Source organism: Argopecten irradians, chromosome 14 (assembly GCF_041381155.1).
Source record: "Argopecten irradians isolate NY chromosome 14, Ai_NY, whole genome shotgun sequence".
Lineage (NCBI taxonomy): Eukaryota > Metazoa > Mollusca > Bivalvia > Pectinida > Pectinidae > Argopecten > Argopecten irradians.
The window spans coordinates 26,430,860-26,454,940 of NC_091147.1; the positions used below are offsets into that span (position 1 = coordinate 26,430,860).

General features: G+C 32.0%; 1 protein-coding gene across 1 annotated transcript; it reads right to left on the reverse strand.

Annotated features, from left to right (window-relative positions):
• Positions 1-23,511, reverse strand: LOC138307203 (cingulin-like). Its single transcript, XM_069247838.1, has 4 exons — positions 23,035-23,511; positions 4,787-4,925; positions 4,189-4,298; positions 1-3,796 (listed from the first exon to the last, which is right to left on the reverse strand). Exons 1-4 carry the CDS (start codon positions 23,167-23,169, stop codon positions 2,402-2,404), a joined length of 1,779 nt encoding a protein of 592 aa, XP_069103939.1. The 5' UTR covers positions 23,170-23,511; the 3' UTR covers positions 1-2,401.
• Positions 23,512-24,081: the final 570 nt, after the last annotated feature.

Below are 24,081 nucleotides of genomic sequence, written 5' to 3' on the forward strand. Positions count from 1 at the left end.
GAGAAAATTCAGTTTACATCTTTTGAATATTTTACTAAGAGATTCATAACACATTCGCTTCATTACGTTATTTCACAAACAGATTTCAAAGGAAATAATTTAAGGTAACAAATCATCTTATACATTTTAAACAATTGTCATATACATGTAATCGAACGATATCACAGATAGGTAATAAATAATACTTCGTCATATTGATACATCATATACATCGTGTAAATTCAGCTTGATGTATCCCATCAAACACATGAACTGCTCTATGTCATATGTATAAGCGCGGTATTCATATTTGAATGTCACAAATGTATGTAAACATTATCATGATGAAATATAAATACATAGTAAATATATATTTTGACATCAGCAGAGCTTATTCAAATTTTGTTTGTATGTTTGATTAATTAACGTCCTATTAACAGCAAGGATAATCTAAGGACTTCCTACCATGAATGCAGTGTGAAGTGTGTATTGAGTACGCGGTAATTGTGTTGGGATACTACGGTATATTAAAAATACAAATTAAGTCATTGTTAACTTTTGTAAAACAAGCCATTTTCGCGTTTTTATCTTATTTTATTCTACTGTACGTTTGTTTGACACACAAATATTAAACATATTTAAGATAAGCAGTACATATTTAAAGAAGTATAAAAAGTATAAATTAAGGCAATGTGATTATTGTACAACAATTTATTTTTCGCGGCATTTTTTTCGCGTTTTGCACCCTAACGACTTTTCAAGTCAATATATTTTCGCATTTGATTATGTAGTACCGTTGTTTCTTCCACGAAATTATCGAAATTATATCTCTTATCACGATGAAATCATGTGTTTACAGTTATATCATAAGGCCTAGTTATGTTAATTTACATCTGTATCTGATAACACTTTGAATTTATAGACGATATCCAATGTTATGTCAATGTCATATAAATAAACAAATTGGCCTAATTCCTGTCTGATAGATAATTTTATTGATTGTACGTTTTTGTAAATAAATATAGTGAACAATTACCAATTTATTATTTTCTATTTATAGTGTAACAATGACATACACAGTAGAGGCATTCTATTTTTAAAATCTAGTTATATTTGTTGAAATGCTGAATCACGTTTGCTGTATAGTACAATTGTATATCCATGTGACTATTGAATGGATGAATAATAGTTTGCGAAATTATTACTTGGGCAAATGTCCACACCAAGAAAGACGTTAAATAACTTCATGATATTGGTCTTGACATCACATCAATTTAAAGTTATGCTTGGAAGTTAAGCCTGTCTTGTACGGGCGAGATATCGTTGTGATTAAACTCTCATTACAATTCGACATAACTGTGGCTAACTAACAATAAAAGCAGTGTACGAATATTCGACACCCTAGCTTGGAATGGCATTGGTCATTTTTATCTACAGGTATCAGTGTAACCCCCTCAGTACTGACGGAGTGAATTGAAGTGGAGTAGGTAGTACCTCTGATATGTATTTGATGTCAACAAACACTTCGAAAAACCATAAATATTAGAGTAATCCCCCTTTAACAGACTACACCCAAGTCGGGATTTCCACGAGGAACTTGAATAAAAAGAATACGCTGCTATATTTTTATCATTATTTGCGATTCATGTACTTCATAAACAAATATCTTTTTATAAATGCTACTGTAGTTATCATTTCTATGAATCCAAAAGAGTTTCACTATCGATGATAACATTATCACAACAACTGATTCACATTGTACAGTTTCATCATTATCACCTTCAATCTTAAATAACCTTAACCAACGTGTCTACTTAGATCACACCATTCCATCGACGTTTACCCCCACAAAAACATATTTAACTTAGATTTTGGCACAAACAGAGAAAAAGGATTAGTGTCATTTAAATCTCTGTTAGATGAAAGTCCATTAACCTTTCCATTCAATCTGTTTTTTAATATACATTTTCGTCGCAGAAATATAATCGTTCATCGGAAACTGAATATTGATTATACATTCTTTCGTAATATTTTTTTGTCAATAAAAGTCATAAAAGTGTTATATTCCGTATGCAATAAATGTCCACACTTGTCATCTTTGCTTAATTTCTCTATTAGGCCTAATTAGTCTGTCTTCAATCGATGATAAAACATGATATAAATGTTTGTAGCAGTAACAAGCGAACACACCCATTTAAAATATTCATCTTCGCATGTATCTTTCTCAACGTCACTGTTTTTGCAATTAAAATCTCTCAGCATTTTTTCTAGTCGATTTCAAATAACGTTTTCTTATATATTTTAACACACATTTCCAAGAAACCGATGTCGTCAAAAAAATCAAAACTTTTAAGTCTTGAATAGCCAATAGTTCATCTACGAAGTTCAGCTTGTCTGATACAGACGTTTTTAAAACTTCTTTTTAATATCTTATTTTTGTTGTTGGTCCTAGAGATTTTTCAAATTTTGATTTTCCTTGGTTTGACATATTTTTGATATCACCGAAGCCCATTGGCATTTGTGCGTACTGCTTTCTACTTCCAAGCTTAACAGGTGCCGTGGTAAGACCATCTGGTAGAGGTTGTGATAATGTATTGTACTCATTACTACTCTTCCCCCAAGCTCCTAACGGCTTTGGTCTGAAGCTGTTCTTTCTTGGACTATACGCACGAGGTACTCCTCCATCCATGGACTGAAAAAGCTGTGGTTTCAATGGAGGAAGCAATAGTTCTTTGTTTTGCTTCCCATTTTGCTCCAGAGACGATGTCACATGTCGACGTCTTTCCTCTGCTAGTTCCAAATCATCTATTCCTGCAGTACTAGAAATTGAGCTTGCAGACCTCGGAGACCTGCTTCCACGTCTGCCGATTTCCACCGTCAGATGTGTCTTTGCATCCCCTGACAACGACACGGTTTTCATCTTCAGTTCTCTCTCCTTTTCAAGTTCTCCGATTTTCCCTCTCATCTTCGCCATTTCGCTTTCGTACATCTTCAGTCTCGTGTCCTTGACCCTGCACTCTTTTTTAACGTCTTGAAGCTGGTTTCTCATCACATTCATAATGGCTGATTGCCAAACATTTGCACCTAGTTGGAATTTATTTTGAGATTCAATCTTGTCTTTATTCATGCCGGCAATCTGTTCTTTTTGTTCGTCTATTTGATACTGAAAGTTCTGCATTTTGTGTTCCAATTCTTGCAATGTAATGTCATTCGCTGCAACAAAATCACGATACGCTTCCTTAAGTGTAGGCTTCGTTGCAGGATCAGTATGGCCCATGTTTGCCAACACATAATCTTTTTCTTCCATAAGTTCATAGTATTTCCTACGGATCATTAACAAATCCTGATAAGACTCCATCAGAATATCCATATCCTCCACAACGAATGAAAACTCATACTTCTGCAGTTCCATTTCGTCCTTTTCATTTCCTGGTCTTTGCCTTCGAGATATAAGTTTCGACATTTTAGCATTGACATCGCGCAGAGTTTTCTCAGCCAGTTCAAGCCGTTTACTTGTTCTTTGTAATACAGATTCATTCACTTCCGTATACCTTAACTGTTTGCCTAAATCACTCATCCTTTTCGCTTCCAACTCCTTCAGTTCTTGTTTTAAAATGTTGATCTGGCATCGCAGTTCTGCAGCATTTTCCTTTTCATCTTTCAACTCGTGTTCAAGTTGATTGGCAGCTTCCTTTGTTTTCTTCTGTGCTATTTCGTACGTGAAATGCTGGTCCAGTTGATCACGTTTTGCGTCGATAGCTTTGGCCTTTTCGCGGAAATCATGTTTCCATACCATTCGTAAAGAATCTCCACGAAACTGAAAATAATTAACATAAATATTATGTATGTATAATTTTAAATTGAGGTTGTACATTTTCACTATTTACTGGTTTTTAAACTTTTTATATGGATTTACTAGGGGAGTGATATGCGAAAATTAATAAATTTAATGAAATTAAAACCATTGCCAACGTTAGCAAATAAACAGTAGGTAGATTGAGAGATAATTATCGCAATTTGTTTAACTGTGTTTGACCTTAATTAATTTTAGGAGAAAACATAAATGAGAATTTTTTTCATATAAAGCTTGTACATTTAACTGCTATATAAAATGTACAACAAGGTATGTTGGATAAACGATTAAATTATATCAAATTCATTTGATATATTTACACTGATCAGTTCTTTTACTTTTAATAATCTACTTACTTTCTCTAAGAAATAATCCTCTAATTCTTGTCTTTCGTGGTCTTTCAACCTTTCCAAGAATTTCATCTTTTTGTATAATTCCTTTGTGTCGTATTTTTCACTGACAATATCTGAAATGAATTAGGACACGATAAGGAATAATTATATCAATAAATCTATTTATTAGTATCTTTGTTAAACCACGATATATCGCAGCAAAAAAGAGCTTATTTACGCGAAATATATTTATTTAAATGTTTACGCGAAATATATTTATTTAAATGTTCTGCAAATAATTGTAAAAATGTATGTATGAATGAACGATTGTCATCAAAACCCTTATTCGAGAATCTACATATTAACATATATGATGAAAATAAAGAACACGCGAATATTGTATACGCGAACGTAAAGAGGTTAATAGAAGTATTATCCTTCATTTTTTGTGCTCTGAAATTGTACCATTTATTAATTAATGGTGTATTTGACACCAGGAGTAAACATTCTAACCTTTTATTTTATTTTTATTTACACAAAAAAAAGGAAAAATATATACCTTATAACATGATAACTGTTTAGCATAATATATATAATGTCCGTGATAAGCACAATTTAGTACCTTCTTCTCGGAGAAAATCTGCGAGGAAATAGTGTCCCGTGAGTTGTAAAATATCTGCGAACTGTTCGTACGCATGGGCACCCCGCACCGGAAGCGCTTCCAGGACTTTTGTGATTTTGGCATCTCTTTCTCTTTGAGCCTATAAAATGAAAATTGACGTTTGAAAACCATATCATCCTACATATTCATAAATTCATTTTGTTCGGATGTTTTATGTTATTTTTCACAATTGATTACACATTATTACGTTTGATAGTGATATCCTGTGAATTATTTAGTTATCTAAATCCCAGCTAATTTCAGTGAAATGATAAATTGATTTTACCTTCTATTATTCCTTGATTACAATACAATACGTGTATAATGCTATTATCTATTGTGCCTTTTGTACAATTCTTTGATATTTGGTATGACATGTTAATCGATTTCGAAATTCATCCGATTCCACATAATAATACCTTAATGATACTTTGTCATCTATGCTTTCCGATGGCCATGTTTTGGTATTTCTATTTGACAGAAAACAACAGTTTTATACTGATCCCTAGGGTCACCGATGAGTCTAATTCAAGAGATTCTGAGACGAATGGTCTGATTAGTCGTACATAACACTTTTAAAGACCCACTAGGTTTCCGAAATAAAAGTATATTAATAATTCCGTCTCTTCATATTAAAGAGTTAGCTCCCTTGCGGATAGGCATCCAACGTGACATCATTGTTTTGTGAGCGAAACTAAAGTAGTTTTCTCTGAAAAAGTATGAAGTGTGACGATGTAATATGGATATACAGAATAGCATCAGAACATGAGGTTACAGCACCATACAAATGAAATATTCCTTATGTAAAGCTATTTAAACATTGAAGTTTTAGTTTGCTGTTTTGATGTGTGGCGTAGTGATACGTAGTGATAATAATGATAGTCAACCACCGCGCAATAATTAGGACGCTATCGGGAAACATAATGCAGCCACTTTTATTGGTATGTACTTTAAAGATGCTCCACCGCCGACAGACCAAAAATGATATTCATCATTTGAACAATAAATGGTGTTTAATCGTGTATATAATAGTCTAATTAACACAAAAAATAATATAAAATAATTCATTTTGGTACATGCGCATTCAGTAGTTCATTTCATATAAGATATAGTGGTACAGATTTTTTTCGGGATGCAATTAATTACTTTTCATATTTTTAACTTGAAGTAAAATTAGAAGCTCAAACTTTTCAATGGTGGTAATGGTGTAAAGTAAGTAACTTTTGTAACTGAAAAAAATACTAAATTGTCTGTTCGAGTTTTAAATAGTGAAAAAATACCATTTGTCAGCGGTGGAGCATCTTTAAGTGTCGTATAACTTAAATTTGAAAATTAATAACCTTTTCAGTGAAGGTACATTTTAAATGTATCTTTAATATATTGCGTATCCAATACTCTCACCGCTTCACGTGCTATACACGTGCCTTTCATAAAGAGGACTATTACTCTGCTAGATGTTTTATAGTAAGAATTTGAAGTGGTGAGACCTTGGCGTAAGTACGTAATACTTAAAAGTTTTTTATCATGTTAAGTAAAATTACAATGTAACTGGCATAAGGTTTAGAAACGTGATTTTTCCACTGTTGTTTGATCCTACTTAACCGTAGCTAACACCACTTAATCTTTGCCAAATAGTTGGTATATATTGGTGTCAGATTAAGTGTGTGGCATAATAAATATTTGTTTTAATTCATGTCATAGTAAGCGGATAACATATTAAATCGTAATAAAACAGTAGAAGAAATTATACCGTCGTGAGTGTAATAAAAAATGGCTATCACTGTACATTTTACCAACTTATTTTTGTGGTAATCTAATATCACATTTTCATGGCTGAAGATTTTTTCGCGATTTATTCTTATCTTAGATTTGCTTTATATGTAATTGAAACAGTTTCGCAACGACTTATTTCCGCGATTGTCAAAGAAATACAATAGGCGGAATGTAATAGCACAAGAATATTTATAGACCTACCGAATTCTTTTGATAGTATATGCCACTGACCTACCTTGATACTCCAGAGGTTACTATCACTGTCGTTAATAACCCCTGCAGTATCGAGGAACGACATTTACGTAACATAAGCACAAATAATACCTGTCAAGTATATCGAAGTAGAATATGTGTTGTATACTGTAGGTATTACTTATTTGATGCGTTCGTTCTTATATAAATGAAATATGTGCTACAATGATGAAATGGAAAACACAGATCAGTTGCGATAGGGGTCGTGTAATTAGGTATTTCTAACATATGTTTTGTGTGGGTAAATGTCCTACATATATTATATTTTAATTTCATGTTTTTTAATAAGAAAGCATTTTCAATGAAAAATATATCATATGTTCATTTCGATTTAAAAAAATATATTCTTAACAAAACATAACGAATTTTGCCAGTGCATGGTGCTTGGGTGGACAGAAATGCTATGGAATGTAACCTTATATTGATTATATATAATAAACCTATGAAGACTCTCAAATATTGTATTCACAAACATATATCTCTTAACACTACAGACTATATATATTAATATCCTTAAAGGCACGAGTGTCAATATTAGCGATTTCATTGTTGTCAAGGTGTGATGTTTATAAATGGAATTAATAGTTTACTAGGTCATATGATATACTGTCAACATAAATGATAAATCCAATCATATTTCTTAAATGTGCCCTTTAATGTAGGTCAAATGACACTCATATTAAATATATACGTCATTATCTTAGGTTTATTCGATCAATGCATTTTAAACTGTACTTCAAAAATTGGGAGATTTCAATATTTTATTCAATTTTTTTTTCAAATTAAGATTTATATTATTTTATTGCAGTGGTATTTTTATTTTGCTGTATTAAGTTTTTCAGCTTATTTATCTCATTTGCACAAATTCTAGATTATCATACTAAAATAATGGCATATAAACAGGACACTGCATTCTTACTTTAGCTTACACACCATCATTACATTATTTCAAAACTAAAAACAACAAAACACTAAAAGTTAAACACGGGTTTAAGGAAACTTCAAGATCACCAAAATTGTTTTATTATAAGCATTTTTCGTTTTACATGTACCCATATTACAAACATCTAAGACGGGGGAAGAAAAGTACCACGTTAAAGTGATAAGTTTGCTTGTCATTAACGTGTTTCACAATAGAAAAAATATTTGAAAAGAACCCGGACAGCAATTTCTAAATGATTAATTTCTATTCCCTTGACATGTGCTTGTCTTTACGTGTTTAAATTTCTCTGTGTCGATCAACTGCAATTAACAACAGTGTGAAAATAGATTCTGTTCTTAGTCAAATATAGTCAGAAAGTGTTCTGTAAATATATTGGCTATTTATAGTTTGGGCAGAGTTTAAAATTATGAGTCAGTTGACTCTTTTTCTCCCTCTGATAGACATTTTGATAATTTCAATTTGTCACAATATTTAATAAAGAACTCTTTGTATTAAAACATTCCCGATTTAGAATTCTAAACATTTTCTTGGGTTTGGTTTATGTGACGATACTGTTACACATCCAGTGGGTATTTTCGAAACATCATACACATAGAAATATGCACAGTTTGTGTATCAATATCGTTAGTATTCTTGAATTGGAATGATTAGGAACATTATTAGACACATTACATTTATGATTCATCTTACAATACTAATGCTAATGTATTTCATTCTGTCCCTTTCTCGCCCTTCGGTAGTTCAGGTTAAACTTGCAGAGTGTCAACCTACAGGTGCGGCACACTTCCATTAAAAAGACTAAAATAGATCCAACGAATCAATCATCTACGAATTATCAATCAACTAAGTTATTAAAAATTAAATGGATTGTAATGCAGCAGAAGCAAAAAGGTCATACACGTTCCTATTCACCAGTGATCTATTTTGAGTTCCACTGAAGGTGAATTTTTTTTTCAATAGAAATAACAGAATGAAAAATAGGATTATTTATGATATCAAACATCAAAGAACAAACGCCGACCGATACAAACTTAAGTAAGACAATGATAATCTATACCATGGACTGTTTACTATACATTTTTTAATTCCGATATACCTTATTAATGTATTTCTCACCTTTTAATCCAAAATTATATAGCATGTTGACATATACATATAATAGCTTTCTTTAAAAGAAGCAAAATCGCTTCGAGTCATTTGTTATTAAAATGACGTGTATTTAAAGGCCCACTACCTTTCCGAAACGGCTTTTAATTTTTAAAATGGGAAAGCAAAACGAGATCGATATTTTTGTATAGTCGCTAAAGTCATTAACTTACCGTTAATACTACACGTGTCATCACATTCTCAACAATTTGATTAAAATAAATAAAACGTTAATGTTCATAACGCGGGTCGTCTTATGTTTCCCGCCGCCGTCGTCCTAAATACCGCGCGGTAGTTGACTATCACTGCGCCAGACGGCAAAACAGCGAAGCAACTCTCCACTGTTATCAAACATTACGCAGGAAATCTTGCATATGTTTGGTGTTGTAACCTCATCTTAGGCCATTGGTATATATTTTCTGATGTTATTAATGTTTTTAAGAAACCTTTATGTTTTCCTCCGGAAAGGTAGTGGGCCTTTAATGAACGATTATTAAAGTATATCAATCAACACCGTAATGCATTGCAGGTGTTGATAAAGCGCATTTTTTTGTACAAACATACAATACATATATATGGAATGAATAGGACTATAATGATTTCCTGACAGATTACAGTTCACTACCTGTGTACAAGTGTAGAAGTGAAAGGTTTATAAAAGTTCTCAGACTCAGATTAAAAAAAAAAAAGAAAAATTCACCGCGAATATTCCATCTAATACAGTATATATGCTTTCAGCCCTCAACACCACACATTACATAGATCCATGGCTGTGAATTATAATGATTCCAATACGATAGAGATTGTATATATGTCAGCTGATGTGTCGCTGACCACAGGTCATTGATTTATCCGCCGGACGTATGTTTATCTAAAACAGCCATTGAGAGAAAGTGTATGAATCGGTCGGTTTTCTATTGTTTGAATATGGCTCTCGAAATTACCATTTATAATAGGGAGCGTTTTCAGCAGGACAAAAAGACAAGGGGAGGTCTTAGTTTTCATTATAAAATCCATGTATATCCATTAAATTGTATTTACTTAATTCGAAATACTGACAGGTTTCTTTATCATACACTGGAATAAAAATTGACCAGATAATTGAATTCACGTTTCGGTCAATTTACTATCAAATATGTGTTTGAATAACAAATAATAGGACATTAGTGTCCATTTTGTTTTTGAGATCCATTCAATAAAGAATTGATAAATTGCAATGGAGATGAACAATACATGCTATTATCAACATGTTTATAGTTATTGATGAGATAATTCGACTTAACGGCCTATCCTTGACCTGTGTGTTTTCCCAGTAGTCCACAATATAACAAACATTATTCTTTTAACCTTAACGTACCATATTTGTCGCCATTCGGTGAATCGGAATAGTGAAATTTTAATGTCTTTATAATAACAAAAGTAATTAAATTAATTAGGAACGATCTTATTTATTGACATTAGTGTTTTTTGCATTTTCTCATTGGAAATTTCAAGTTTTAGCTGTTTATTTAGATAACCGTTATTGTCATTACATTAAGTATTGTGAGTCTCGTTGGTCCATGGATTAACATACAAATGTACCACAACACATGTGTTTGTCACCAAAAGTCCTCCACTTGTGGATTGCGAGTTCGAATCCCTTGTGGGGCATTTGTCAAGTACTGCCGGCTGATCGGTGGTTTTCTCGGGGGCCGGGGTGGCCTTGCGGTTAAGATGTCCCAACAACTTACAACAAGCCCTCCGCCCTACCCGACCCTAGCTGTTAATAGGACGCAGAACTAAACAAATTAAACCATAGCCCGTATAATCCGAGGGTCACCCTCATCGAAACCTAACAAATACTTAAATGAACATAGTTGCTAATAGTTAATTAATTATCAAACCAATCCCAAACATCTTGTGTAGCTTATTCAATATACGAGCAACTAGACGTCTCAAACTAAGTTACTCAGAAAAATAAAATATCAGTACGGTAAATTCTTAACTGCTTTTTCGCTGCTTTATATACGATATAGCTATTTAAGTACTATTTTTAAACATGTTAACGAATTGAACAAAATAATAATAATAAAGTAAAGATACTTTGTTTTGACATTATCATTTAACGCAGTTTCAGATATTAATATTCTGGGTCGCATTTATGAGTTTGGAAGATGTGCATTGATACAGTAGTTTTGTAAATCTGGTAATTGTCACTGTCCGAGAACAATTTATACCTGTAATATGTATTTTCAATCCTAGTTTCATTTCGATACTTTAAAATCACTTAAAATGATTGCTTGTTTTATTTTTGTTTGTTTGTTTGATTAATTAACGTCCTATTAACAACTATGGTCATGTAAGGACGGTCTCCCATGTTTGCGGTGTGTTTCGTGTATCTTTTGCGAGGTGCGTGTTTTGGGAGACTGCGGTATATTCATATTGTGTCTTCTTGTATAGTGGAACTGTTGCCCTTTTTATAGTGCTATATCACTGAAGCATGCCGCCGAAGACACCAAGCACACCCCACCCGGTTACATTAAAGCCTGTTTATAGGATAAATCTGAATATGCTAACGAGGTTTTGGTTTTTCCTAAATTATCTTAACTATACAATGAAAATGCTATTTTACGCCCGAGTATAAATCTAACTTCTTTTCCAAAACCAATTAAAATAAATCAAGGCTATTAATGTCGACATTATAATTAAAAATATTAAGACTTTTAAAAAGAATTATATAGTGCTTCAATAATCTATGCTTCATCGATACAATTTGAAATTTAGATTTTGCTACTTCACATAGACAGGCTGAAAATCGAATCAATAATTTAAATTTACGAGTTCACTTCATTGCCAATACACAATTCCATTACACACCTACTTAAACATTGTGTTGTTTAATCGATACTATACCGACTAGATTATTTAGATTTATGAGTTTGTATTATCGCTACCAATCGTAACATTCAACAGATCTTCGAGCTCACGACCTACCTCAACGACCGGGAACTACTCTATAATCTTTTCGAACCCTCTAGTAACATGAATAGTCAGCTTAGCGCGCATAGAATAATCTATATACAGTATATCATTTAATGCTAGTGTAGATGTGGTTACATTACTATATTGCAAATTTAAGATTTGCGGTGATTGTGAATACAAATATACCAAGGAATTTCAACAAAACATGGCTTTAAAAGATTTTTAAGTCTTCCGGACTTCCTTATTTAAGCTTAATCGTATTTAGGCATAACTAAGGCATGTTTGACGATGGAAAATAAATTGGACATAACGCTATTTTTCAAAATCGATCATTGCTGCAACATTTTCATCGGTCTTCGTCATTCAGTCGTATTTTAGACATTTTGATATAACACACCAAGGTCATGAATTTGTTATGTGTCCTTCTGAGTTGAATCCTATTTGTCATCATTTAATGAATTTGTTATGTGTCCTTCTCAGTTGAATCCTATTTGTCATCATTTAATGAATTTGTTATGTGTTCTTCTCAGTTGAATCCTATTTGTCATCATTTAATGAATTTGTTATGTGTTCTTCTCAGTTGAATCCTATTTGTCATCATTTAATGAATTTGTTATGTGTCTTCTCATTGAATTATTTGTCATCATTTAATGAATTTGTTATGTGTCCTTCTCAGTTGAATCCTATTTGTCATCATTTAATGAATTTGTTATGTGTTCTTTCTCAGTTGAATCCTATTTGTCATCATTTAATGAATTTGTGTTCTTCTTTAATCCTATTTGTCATCATAATGAATTTGTTATGTGTTCTTCTCAGTTGAATCCTATTTGTCATCATTTAATGAATTTGTTATGTGTTCTTCTCAGTTGAATAATTTGTCATCATTTAATGAATTTGTTATTGTTCTTCTCAGTTGAATCCTATTTGTCATCATTTAATGAATTTGTTATGTGTTCTTCTCAGTTGAATCCTATTTGTCATCATTTAATGAATTTGTTATGTGTCCTTCTCAGTTGAATCCTATTTGTCATCATTTAATGAATTTGTTATGTGTTCTTCTCAGTTGAATCCTATTTGTCATCATTTAATGAATTTGTTATGTGTCCTTCTCAGTTGAATCCTATTTGTCATCATTTAATGAATTTGTTATGTGTTCTTCTCAGTTGAATCCTATTTGTCATCATTTAATGAATTTGTTATGTGTCCTTCTCAGTTGAATCCTATTTGTCATCATTTAATGAATTTGTTATGTGTCCTTCTCAGTTGAATCCTATTTGTCATCATTTAATGAATTTGTTATGTGTTCTTCTCAGTTGAATCCTATTTGTCATCATTTAATGAATTTGTTATGTGTCCTTCTCAGTTGAATCCTATTTGTCATCATTTAATGAATTTGTTATGTGTTCTTCTCAGTTGAATCCTATTTGTCATCATTTAATGAATTTGTTATGTGTCCTTCTCAGTTGAATCCTATTTGTCATCATTTAATGAATTTGTTATGTGTTCTTCTCAGTTGAATCCTATTTGTCATCATTTAATGAATTTGTTATGTGTTCTTCTCAGTTGAATCCTATTTGTCATCATTTAATGAATTTGTTATGTGTCCTTCTCAGTTGAATCCTATTTGTCATCATTTAATGAATTTGTTATGTGTTCTTCTCAGTTGAATCCTATTTGTCATCATTTAATGAATTTGTTATGTGTCCTTCTCAGTTGAATCCTATTTGTCATCATTTAATGAATTTGTTATGTGTCCTTTCTCAGTTGAATCCTATTTGTCATCATTTAATGAATTTGTTATGTGTCCTTCTCAGTTGAATCCTATTTGTCATCATTTAATGAATTTGTTATGAGTTCTTCTCAATTGAATCCTATTTGTCATCATTTAATGAATTTGTTATGAGTTCTTCTCAATTGAATCCTATTTGTCATCATTTAATGAATTTGTTATGTGTCCTTCTCAGTTGAATCCTATTTGTCATCATTTAATGAATTTGTTATGAGTTCTTCTCAATTGAATCCTATTTGTCATCATTTAATGAATTTGTTATGTGTCCTTCTCAGTTGAATCCTATTTGTCATCATTTAATGAATTTGTTATGAGTTCTTCTCAATTGAATCCTATTTGTCATCATTTAATGAATTTGTTATGTGTTCTTCTCAGTTGAATCCTATTTGTCATCATTTAATGAATTTGTTATGTGTCCTTCTCAGTTGAATCCTATTTGTCATCATTTAATGAATTTGTTATGTGTCCTTCTCAGTTGAATCCTATTTGTCATCATTTAATGAATTTGTTATGTAGTCTCTTCTCAGTTGAATCCTATTTGTCATCATTTAATGAATTTGTTATGAGTTCTTCTCAGTTGAATCCTATTTGTCATCATTTAATGAATTTGTTATGTGTTCTTCTCAGTTGAATCCTATTTGTCATCATTTAATGAATTTGTTATGTGTCCTTCTCAGTTGAATCCTATTTGTCATCATTTAATGAATTTGTTATGTGTGTCCTTCTCAGTTGAATCCTATTTGTCATCATTTAATGAATTTGTTATGAGTTCTTCTCAGTTGAATCCTATTTGTCATCATTTAATGAATTTGTTATGTGTCCTTCTCAGTTGAATCCTATTTGTCATCATTTAATGAATTTGTTATGTGTCCTTCTCAGTTGAATCCTATTTGTCATCATTTAATGAATTTGTTTATGTGTCCTTCTCAGTTGAATCCTATTTGTCATCATTTAATGAATTTGTTATGTGTCCTTCTCAGTTGAATCCTATTTGTCATCATTTAATGAATTTGTTATGTGTTCTTCTCAGTTGAATCCTATTTGTCATCATTTAATGAATTTGTTATGTGTCCTTCTCAGTTGAATCCTATTTGTCATCATTTAAATGAATTTGTTATGTGTCCTTCTCATTTGAATCCTATTTGTCATCATTTAATGAATTTGTATTATGTGTCCTTCTCAGTTGAATCCTATTTGTCATCATTTAATGAATTTGTTATGTGTCCTTCTCAGTTGAATCCTATTTGTCATCATTTAATGAATTTGTTATGTGTTCTTCTCAGTTGAATCCTATTTGTCATCATTTAATGAATTTGTTATGTGTTCTTCTCAGTTGAATCCTATTTGTCATCATTTAATGAATTTGTTATGTGTTCTTCTCATTGAATCCTATTTGTCATCATTTAATGAATTTGTTATGTGTCTTCTCAGTTGAATCCTATTTGTCATCATTTAATGAATTTGTTATGTGTTCTTCTCAGTTGAATCCTATTTGTCATCATTTAATGAATTTGTTATGTGTTCTTCTCAGTTGAATCCTATTTGTCATCATTTAATGAATTTGTTATGTGTTCTTCTCAGTTGAATCCTATTTGTCATCATTTAATGAATTTGTTATGTGTCCTTCTCAGTTGAATCCTATTTGTTCTGTCCTTCTCAGTTGAATCCTATTTGTCATCATTTAATGAATTTGTTATGTGTTCTTCTCAGTTGAATCCTATTTGTCATCATTTAATGAATTTGTTATGTGTCTTTCTCAGTTGAATCCTATTTGTCATCATTTAATGAATTTGTTATGTGTTCTTCTCAGTTGAATCCTATTTGTCATCATTTAATGAATTTGTTATGTGTTCTTCTCAGTTGAATCCTATTTGTCATCATTTAATGAATTTGTTATGTGTCTTCTCAGTTGAATCCTATTTGTCATCATTTAATGAATTTGTTATGTGTCTTCTCAGTTGAATCCTATTTGTCATCATTTAATGAATTTGTTATGTGTTCTTCTCAGTTGAATCCTATTTGTCATCATTTAATGAATTTGTTATGTGTTCTTCTCAGTTGAATCCTATTTGTCATCATTTAATGAATTTGTTATGTGTTCTTCTCAGTTGAATCCTATTTGTCATCATTTAATGAATTTGTTATGTGTCCTTCTCAGTTGAATCCTATTTGTCATCATTTAATGAATTTGTTATGTGTTCTTCTCAGTTGAATCCTATTTGTCATCATTTAATGAATTTGTTATGTGTCCTTCTCAGTTGAATCCTATTTGTCATCATTTAATGAATTTGTTATGTGTTCTTCTCAGTTGAATCCTATTTGTCATCATTTAATGAATTTGTTATGTGTTCTTCTCAGTTGAATCCTATTTGTCATCATTTAATGAATTTGTTATGTGTCCTTCTCAGTTGAATCCTATTTGTCATCATTTAATGAATTTGTTATGTGTTCTTCTCAGTTGAATCCTATTTGTCATCATTTAATGAATTTGTTATGTGTCCTTCTCAGTTGAATCCTATTTGTCATCATTTAATGAATTTGTTATGTGTTCTTCTCAGTTGAATCCTATTTGTCATCATTTAATGAATTTGTTATGTGTTCTTCTTAGTTGAATCCTATTTGTCATCACTCAATGAATTTGAATATTGACACTCATGCTACTGTCCAGTTCTTTATTTCGTGGGGAGACATCTTTGATACTGATTCATACTGAGAAATGTAACTTTATCAAACAATTTATAGGCTTACATTTCATAGGTGAGAACCATATGACCACAAACATATGTATTGCGTTATATATTATGTAAGGTGCGGATATGATGATAGCATATCGCCAAATTCATCTTCCGAAATGACGATGTTTCAGATATTGGTTACAAAAAGATATTCGTACTTCGTTTACACTACCGACGATGCCAAAACAACATATTTTATTATGTCACAATGTTCTGGGACTAATTTAATAATTTATAGACTATTTTGAACCACAGATTTGCATAAGATTTGGTTTGTGAACCCGAGAAAAAACAACAACAAAGATTACTGGATTTCAAATAGCAATAACACCTTATATGACATCATAAGTAACCATGACGTAATAATTTTGTTCATATTAACGTAAAGGTAATTATATGGTCGTGACCCGGTTTTTTCTATCACAAATATAGGTGCGATAATTCCAGTTAAGCCGTTACCTACATAAAAGTAATGTACCTAAATGTAGGGCCTCGTGGTCTATGGTGTAGTAATATGTGAGAAGTTCATATGCTTCTGTAATAGTTGACAATAAGATCAATAAAATACTTATGTCATGAGGATTCGGAAGAAAAGAATGCCTTCTCGAGATCTAGGTTTCAAACGAGATCCGAAATCTAGTCCTAAATTTCAGCTGAATAATAAAAACTATAAGGAAAAAAAATGGGTACAACTTTATCAGATGATATATCATTAACTGAATACCGTGATGTGCAAAATGTTTCCCATTGAACTCTACAGATATATAACACTAAGTTGCTTATTGGAAGAGATATTTGAACTTTTATGGCTTAAAATGCAGTATACCTGAAGAATATATGAACATGTTTATGTGAAATACAAACCCAATATTGCTCTTTCAACTTAGCATAAATCTACCCTCACCGATTTATGGCCATCGAAATAACAATTTAGTTAAGAACTGTTGGTACCTTCAGACACCGTAAATCCGCATATTTATGGTTTTTAAACTATGGCCCTATTTACAGATGGTTATTTGATAGATCTAACTGTCTCGTGTGTCACCTGATGTCAGGAAGTGAGATCATTTGTGATCGTTCGTGTTCTGTACAGAATGTCGATTTGACAAACAGGATCGGCGATGAAGATAGAAATAATATAAATACTATTTTCAAACGCTTATATATAAATTAAATCTTTTGGTTTGATTAGTTTAACGTCCTATTAACAGCCAGGGTCATTTAAGGACGTGCCAGGTTTGTTGGTGGAGGAAAGCTGGAGTACCCGGAGAAAAACCACCGACCAGCGGCCAGTAATTGGCAACTGCCCCACATGGGATTTGAACTCGCGACCCAGAGGTGGAGGACATGTGGTAAAAGGTCGGTACATATTAACCACTCGACCACCGCGGCCCCCTAAAATTAAAATGAACGTAACTGTAATCTAATATCAATATCTATATCTTGTGAGCTTATCTCTTTTCCTTCATTATCTGTCATTAGTCTTTCATATTATCAATGAACATACACCTCTTACAAAAATATCTTTATTTTTTTACCTCTTTCCGTTTACAATTATACCATTAAGTTAAAGAAAATGAAGCATATATTACATTACGTGATAGGAACGATAATTATACATATTTATTTTAAGTAGAAAATGCTTCCATAACATCAATTGCATCCATGTTAAATTTTTTACCGTTTCAATACTTGCCTACATTAGTTTGAATACGGCAAAAACAAATGTCTGTTTAGGGTTACATTAGCAAAAAAAATAGGGTCGGAAGGTCGCGATATTTTTTTTTTTTTATGTCTTTCACTCTAAAGTAATGGCCGTAACCTGAGTCCGAGATCGTATCCCCGACTGTTATTTTTTCCGTAGAAAAGAAGAAAAAATTAGGTTCGGGCGTAAACAAACATAGGGTCGGTCGGGTATCCCTAAACAGACATATTTTTTTGCCTAAATATAGTTTAAATGGGATATTACGTAATACATGTACATATTTAAAGTCAAAAGTATCAGATGCAATGAAAAATTTTGAAAATTCCGAGACAATTTTGGACATTGTATTCAAGTCACCGATAATACATTTGTATAGTGCGATTCTGTTATTTAGTGCCTAAATCAATATCACCATTTTCGGCTCTTTTCATTTCCCAGGATTTGTAGAAGAAAGAAACATGCACTTAGATTTTAAAGGTTTTTGTGCATCGTGACATGTGTATAAAGCGAAAAGTGTATCATTTTATATTGTTGTGAAGATAATGTCTAAATACAAAAGTTGTTTGCTTATTCTATTGAGTATAGCAAAAAACATAGATATTTTATTTTTTGGTTTCTAACTTCCCACCCAGGAATATCAGAATTAGAAATGAACTGTATACATTATATCAAATCCTGTAAATGAACAGCGCGTTATTATAGGCGGGTCTGCGACGGTGAGTGCTTGAGTATAAGGATTAACATACAATTGTACTATTTTACATTATTCAGTATTCACATAAGTAATTTCATTCCACACAGGATATACGTCCTATACATTCTTATCATAATAATAAATACCTTATGCTATATTAATAAAACGCTTTATGTTACGAATAATTGATAGTGCCGGCTTATTGAATGTTCCATATTGCTTTAAAACGTTCGAGCGACCTGTCAATCACATTTTATGTTGTTATTTAAAAATCTCATTAAATAACATTAATATTTTCTAATGAATTCAGCAAGTGAAAAGAATAAATATACATATGTACACTTTGTGATTGTATATATCCAATCATAAATTCAAATGCTTTATGGCGACCTGATGATATCCGATGATGTTGTTAGTTAATGAGTAAAATTTTATACATAAAGTACATGCACCCTATACTCATTCTGTATGTGATATCCTTAATGGAATTATTCTTGAGTGTATTATCATCTACCACCCTGACAAGGATGTCAACAATTTTCATTGTGTGAATTCTACTAGTTCACATAGTTCACTGGCATATTTAGTCTAGATTATCCCGTCTCTCCCATAAGGGAATTAACGAATCTAAAAGTGTATTTTTTTCATTTTTCAACAACAGTATACATGCATATATATATATATTTATATATTGAAATGGAAAATAACTTTAGAATTTTCATTTATTCCTTGATGGAATTTCTTTTTGTTTCTGATTACGTGACTCTATGTAGGTCTTTATCATAAATTCGTTAACGTGGTTATTTCTTAATCCATTTTTTTTGTGTGTTTCGACAACATTCCTGTAAACTGTGTGTAAAATGATTGTCTTTTAATTTTTACTAAGTTATAAACATTATGTCATTAGTATCAATATTGCGCTTCAGAAATGTCCAACTCAAGTATTTCTATAATTTCTGTTAATGGGCACGTTGCACCCCATATAAAGTCGGACTTGTAAAGGACTTTGAGATCGACCGGAGAAAGACATGTTGACAGTATCACCTCACGACAGAGGCATCTTTTGAGAAATCCAATAACCGGACGACAAGTAGCGAGATAAAACCGTTATCAAATGTTTGATTCTTGTTTTTCATGAATCTGACATGATTTGACATTGTAAAGCCTCATTTACATAAACAACTTTGTCGCATGTTGGCAGTCGTAATAAAGTTTGCGTCATAAATTTGTGGCACACTTGTGAAATGCGTTTACAGATTCAAAGATAACATTGTAAGTATGACTAGAATGCATTTATTGGTTTATATACCAAGGTGGGCATGATTCATCGTGCACTTGTCATCGTATGACAATGATCAATGGATGTTATAGATTAAAGGTGTGTATTGTATCATTATCTCTTAAACCTTCTTTATTGTATTTTTTTTAATAAAAATTATATTGAAGAAGATTGTTTTCCTTTAATCTATATTACATGCATTGACGACAGGTTTTTCGTGTTACATTAATATTTATTTCAATTCATAATCAAGAAATACAATTTGATCATCAATTTATGTAAGGGTGTTAACACGATACAAAAGAACAGTTAAATGCGTTCCATAACTTATAATAAATGTACATTAAAATATCTTCATTTTGCTCGTGTTATTTACGTGCACTTTCCAATATCTTGGAGACAAAGGGAAGTTGGAGAACGCGACCGGCAACTGCACAGTTAAAAGTATATGAGTTGTTGAAATCATACACCTTTTCTAGCCGCCTTGCTAGAACAGTCGCTATTAAATGAAGATTATCTAAACATGAATAAGAGTATTTGCGCCACCGATATTTTTGTTTATACTCCAATATCGCATAATCATTCATACCTCGACAGTCAACCGGAAAAATGAACACCCAAAATATTCATTCGCTTTTCCCAAAATAACTTTGAAATCTCACTTCGTGTTATCAATTAATTAATTTGAAGGCAGATGTATACGCAATAGTGTAACGTGAAGGACAAACATGTTACTATATCTTAGAATATTAACATTATCATGTCGCAAACTTCCTTTCATGAAACACCTTATGACTATATATTATAAAATGACAACCATTTAGAATCATTACAAAATTGGCGTAGACATCAAGAAACATCTAGCTGTTTTCATACATCTTACATTCAACATCTCTCATAAAGTCAATGCAATTTTCCAATAAGGTGGACTGTTTTCCTGGACTAAAGGTTGAACTTTACCAAGTAAACAAGCATTGTCCATACACAATTTGCTTCACATGCGATGGAATTACTGATAAGTGAAAAGAACAATCAATAAAATTGTTCCTACGTAATTTTACGAACTATCCTACTAAGGATGGTTAAGTTATTAACGTAATATTAAGTTTCAACATTGGTAGATACACAGAAATATCAACCTTGCTATCTCATACTTTAAATACATAGCCGATACTACGGTTTATACGATTTAAAAACTATTTAAAAAAAAAGACTTTAGTTGAGATGTTGTTCCAAATTATTAAAATGTCTGGATCGAATAACAAAACAAAGTACGTTTCCCGTTCATGCTGACGTATAGAAGACTTTAAGTGTTTACGTCGGGTAGTTAAATACGGTGAATCACATGTATACTTTGGGTCGGGTAGGTGTATACTTGTGGTTGATAAACAAACACATTAACACACCTTATAACATTATCGCTGAATCGCTGAAATGACATCTTTGGTAAGCTTCTGGGCTTGTTTGATGTATGTTTATACTTTCTTCAACTGGTATAGTACTATACATGCGCGTACTAGTTTAATAAATGTGTGTTACTCAACAAATAAATAATTAATTACGTGTCTGGATGTTATGTGATATATTCTGATTAATTTCAAATAAACAGCTAGTATTTTTCTCTGTTATGCCTCGATACATTTATATGATAGCTATGAATAAGATATGAAATCGTTTTCGTTATGTATATATTTTCTTTCGAGGTCAGGTATAAGTGGTGACGTCATGATATTGGAGGAGTGAAGTCATCAATTTAAGAGTAAGTGGATAAAATTCCTCAAATGACGATTTGAATTCGCTAGTAGGATAGATGCTTTGACGTATAACAAATCTATTTAAAGCTATTTGACTCAAAGTTAGTGTACTTCCAAACAATATTTTCATTTTTTTCATATTGTCTGTTTCTTTGTCGAAACACACTGGACAAATCTATTACAAATCCGAACAAAATCAAATAAAGAATGAAAGTTGGCAAAGCGATATAATAAAATATTAGAAGCAAAGGGTTCTAAGAAATAAAACACTTCTACTGTACAACAATGACATATCTAAAATATTTGCTAAATTCTTCAAGTATCAGATTTGAATTGCCGACCATATATCTTTCTATGACAAATCAATTCTAATTATTATACATGTACAATGAACTGTATGTTTGACCACTTTTCGTTCGGTCGACCACTCGAACTACCAGCAAGGAGTTATCGATCTACACATAATAAGCGTCAGACATGCTTTAAGTTTAACACTACTCCTTCCCATTCGGTGATACGAGTTTGATGCCTAAAAACTCAAATATAAGAATCCGGTACCGAGGCAATGATTTTACTTTGGGAACTCCGGCTTCTATATGACAATTTAGTTATCCTCACTACCAAACATTAACGCATATTTAGGATATGTTGATCATCGTTCGAAAAGTACACATACGTACGAACATCGTTTATCGTTCCTTAGCTACATTTGTTTCCTAAGTAGGTTGGTATTTAAACATCATAATCTATAGTCATGCATGTCTGAAAGTCAGACTGAAAATTATCCAAAATGTCATATAAAGCTGTCTCTGATACACTTATCTATAGCGTTACTACTGTATATAAATTATGATGTATCAAAGCGAGAGAAGCTTACAATTCAAAACTCAAATATACCTATTGTAAAGCTACATAATGGTGTCATCACATGACCATGTAATACAAATATAAATACATATGTGTTACCAAAATTTCTTTCTATTCCAAGCCCCCTTACCCTAAAGCAATTTATCTAGAAACGACTTAATTCATTAGACAATAACCCTAATGTGCATGGATGAAAAAGCCATTTCTGCCGTCATTTGCCTACATTGAGATGATGTGGTGAATGTTATTATATACATTAAGTAAATTATTGATGTCCCTTGATGCAGTATATAAAGTAATTGTTGACTTACCTTGATGTCTTTTACAGTGGAGTCCGTAATTAGTCCAGCCTTCTGTAGTCTTGAACAGAGGTCATCGGTCCAAATGATGTTCTGGATAAGAAACTTTCGATGAGTTTGAAGAATCTCCCGGTGTTTGCTATTCATGATGAACTGTTGTTGAGTTTATCGTCCCATTGATGTCTATATATATTTTTTTGCCGCAATGCTCGCTCACAACCTGAACACTTTGTGTCCGGATTCGTTATCCGTATCGATATTTAGTATAAACCATATCAACGGGAGCCGAGGGCGAATGTGAACATAAGTATATAGGTATATTATATATCTATATGCCTGTGTGTTGTAAGTATTTGAACAGGATTTGTAAATCATAAATGCTCTTAACGCTTATGTCATCATAGCGTTGTTCAGAAGTTTAATCCTCTATATGGTGTATTGACCAGCACGATCGCGCGCAGTGCGCTATAGGCCCACGGCCATCAGACATTAAATATATTTAAATTTAAAATATGTGTGAACAGGGATCGGGTCGTTGTCACTGTTAGGACTGCCTACCGAATCTCAGCAATGATCTCCCGTAATGGAGCGATCGAGAGACAAGACCAGTACATTTAAATACAGGTATATATTAACTCCAAAGGTGTTCACGTAATATCTCACTAGAGTTTAGACTTACGTGTAAATAAAGTTTATACAAGATTTTATCTGTCTCTTCCTCTGTACTTAATGTGGCAAACATTAGTAAATAAACACCGGCTTATTAAATACTGTGTTAACGACCTCTCGATATATACGGGTAGTGGAGGGCTGAGTCGGGATAAATCAATTAGAGGCCATGATGTCTGTCATTTTAATATGAATGATTATGTCTTTGTAAAAGAAAATATTCAAATTTTGTTGCGAATTCTTTAGAAAAATGATTTTATTGTGTAAATTAAACGAAACATGGATCTCCATTGTTGTTGTTGTTGAATTTTCAAATTTACTTGACAGAGTCATCAATTTACATTATGTATCTCAGATTGCTCCCGATTAAAAAGGCTTTTTGGTACATAT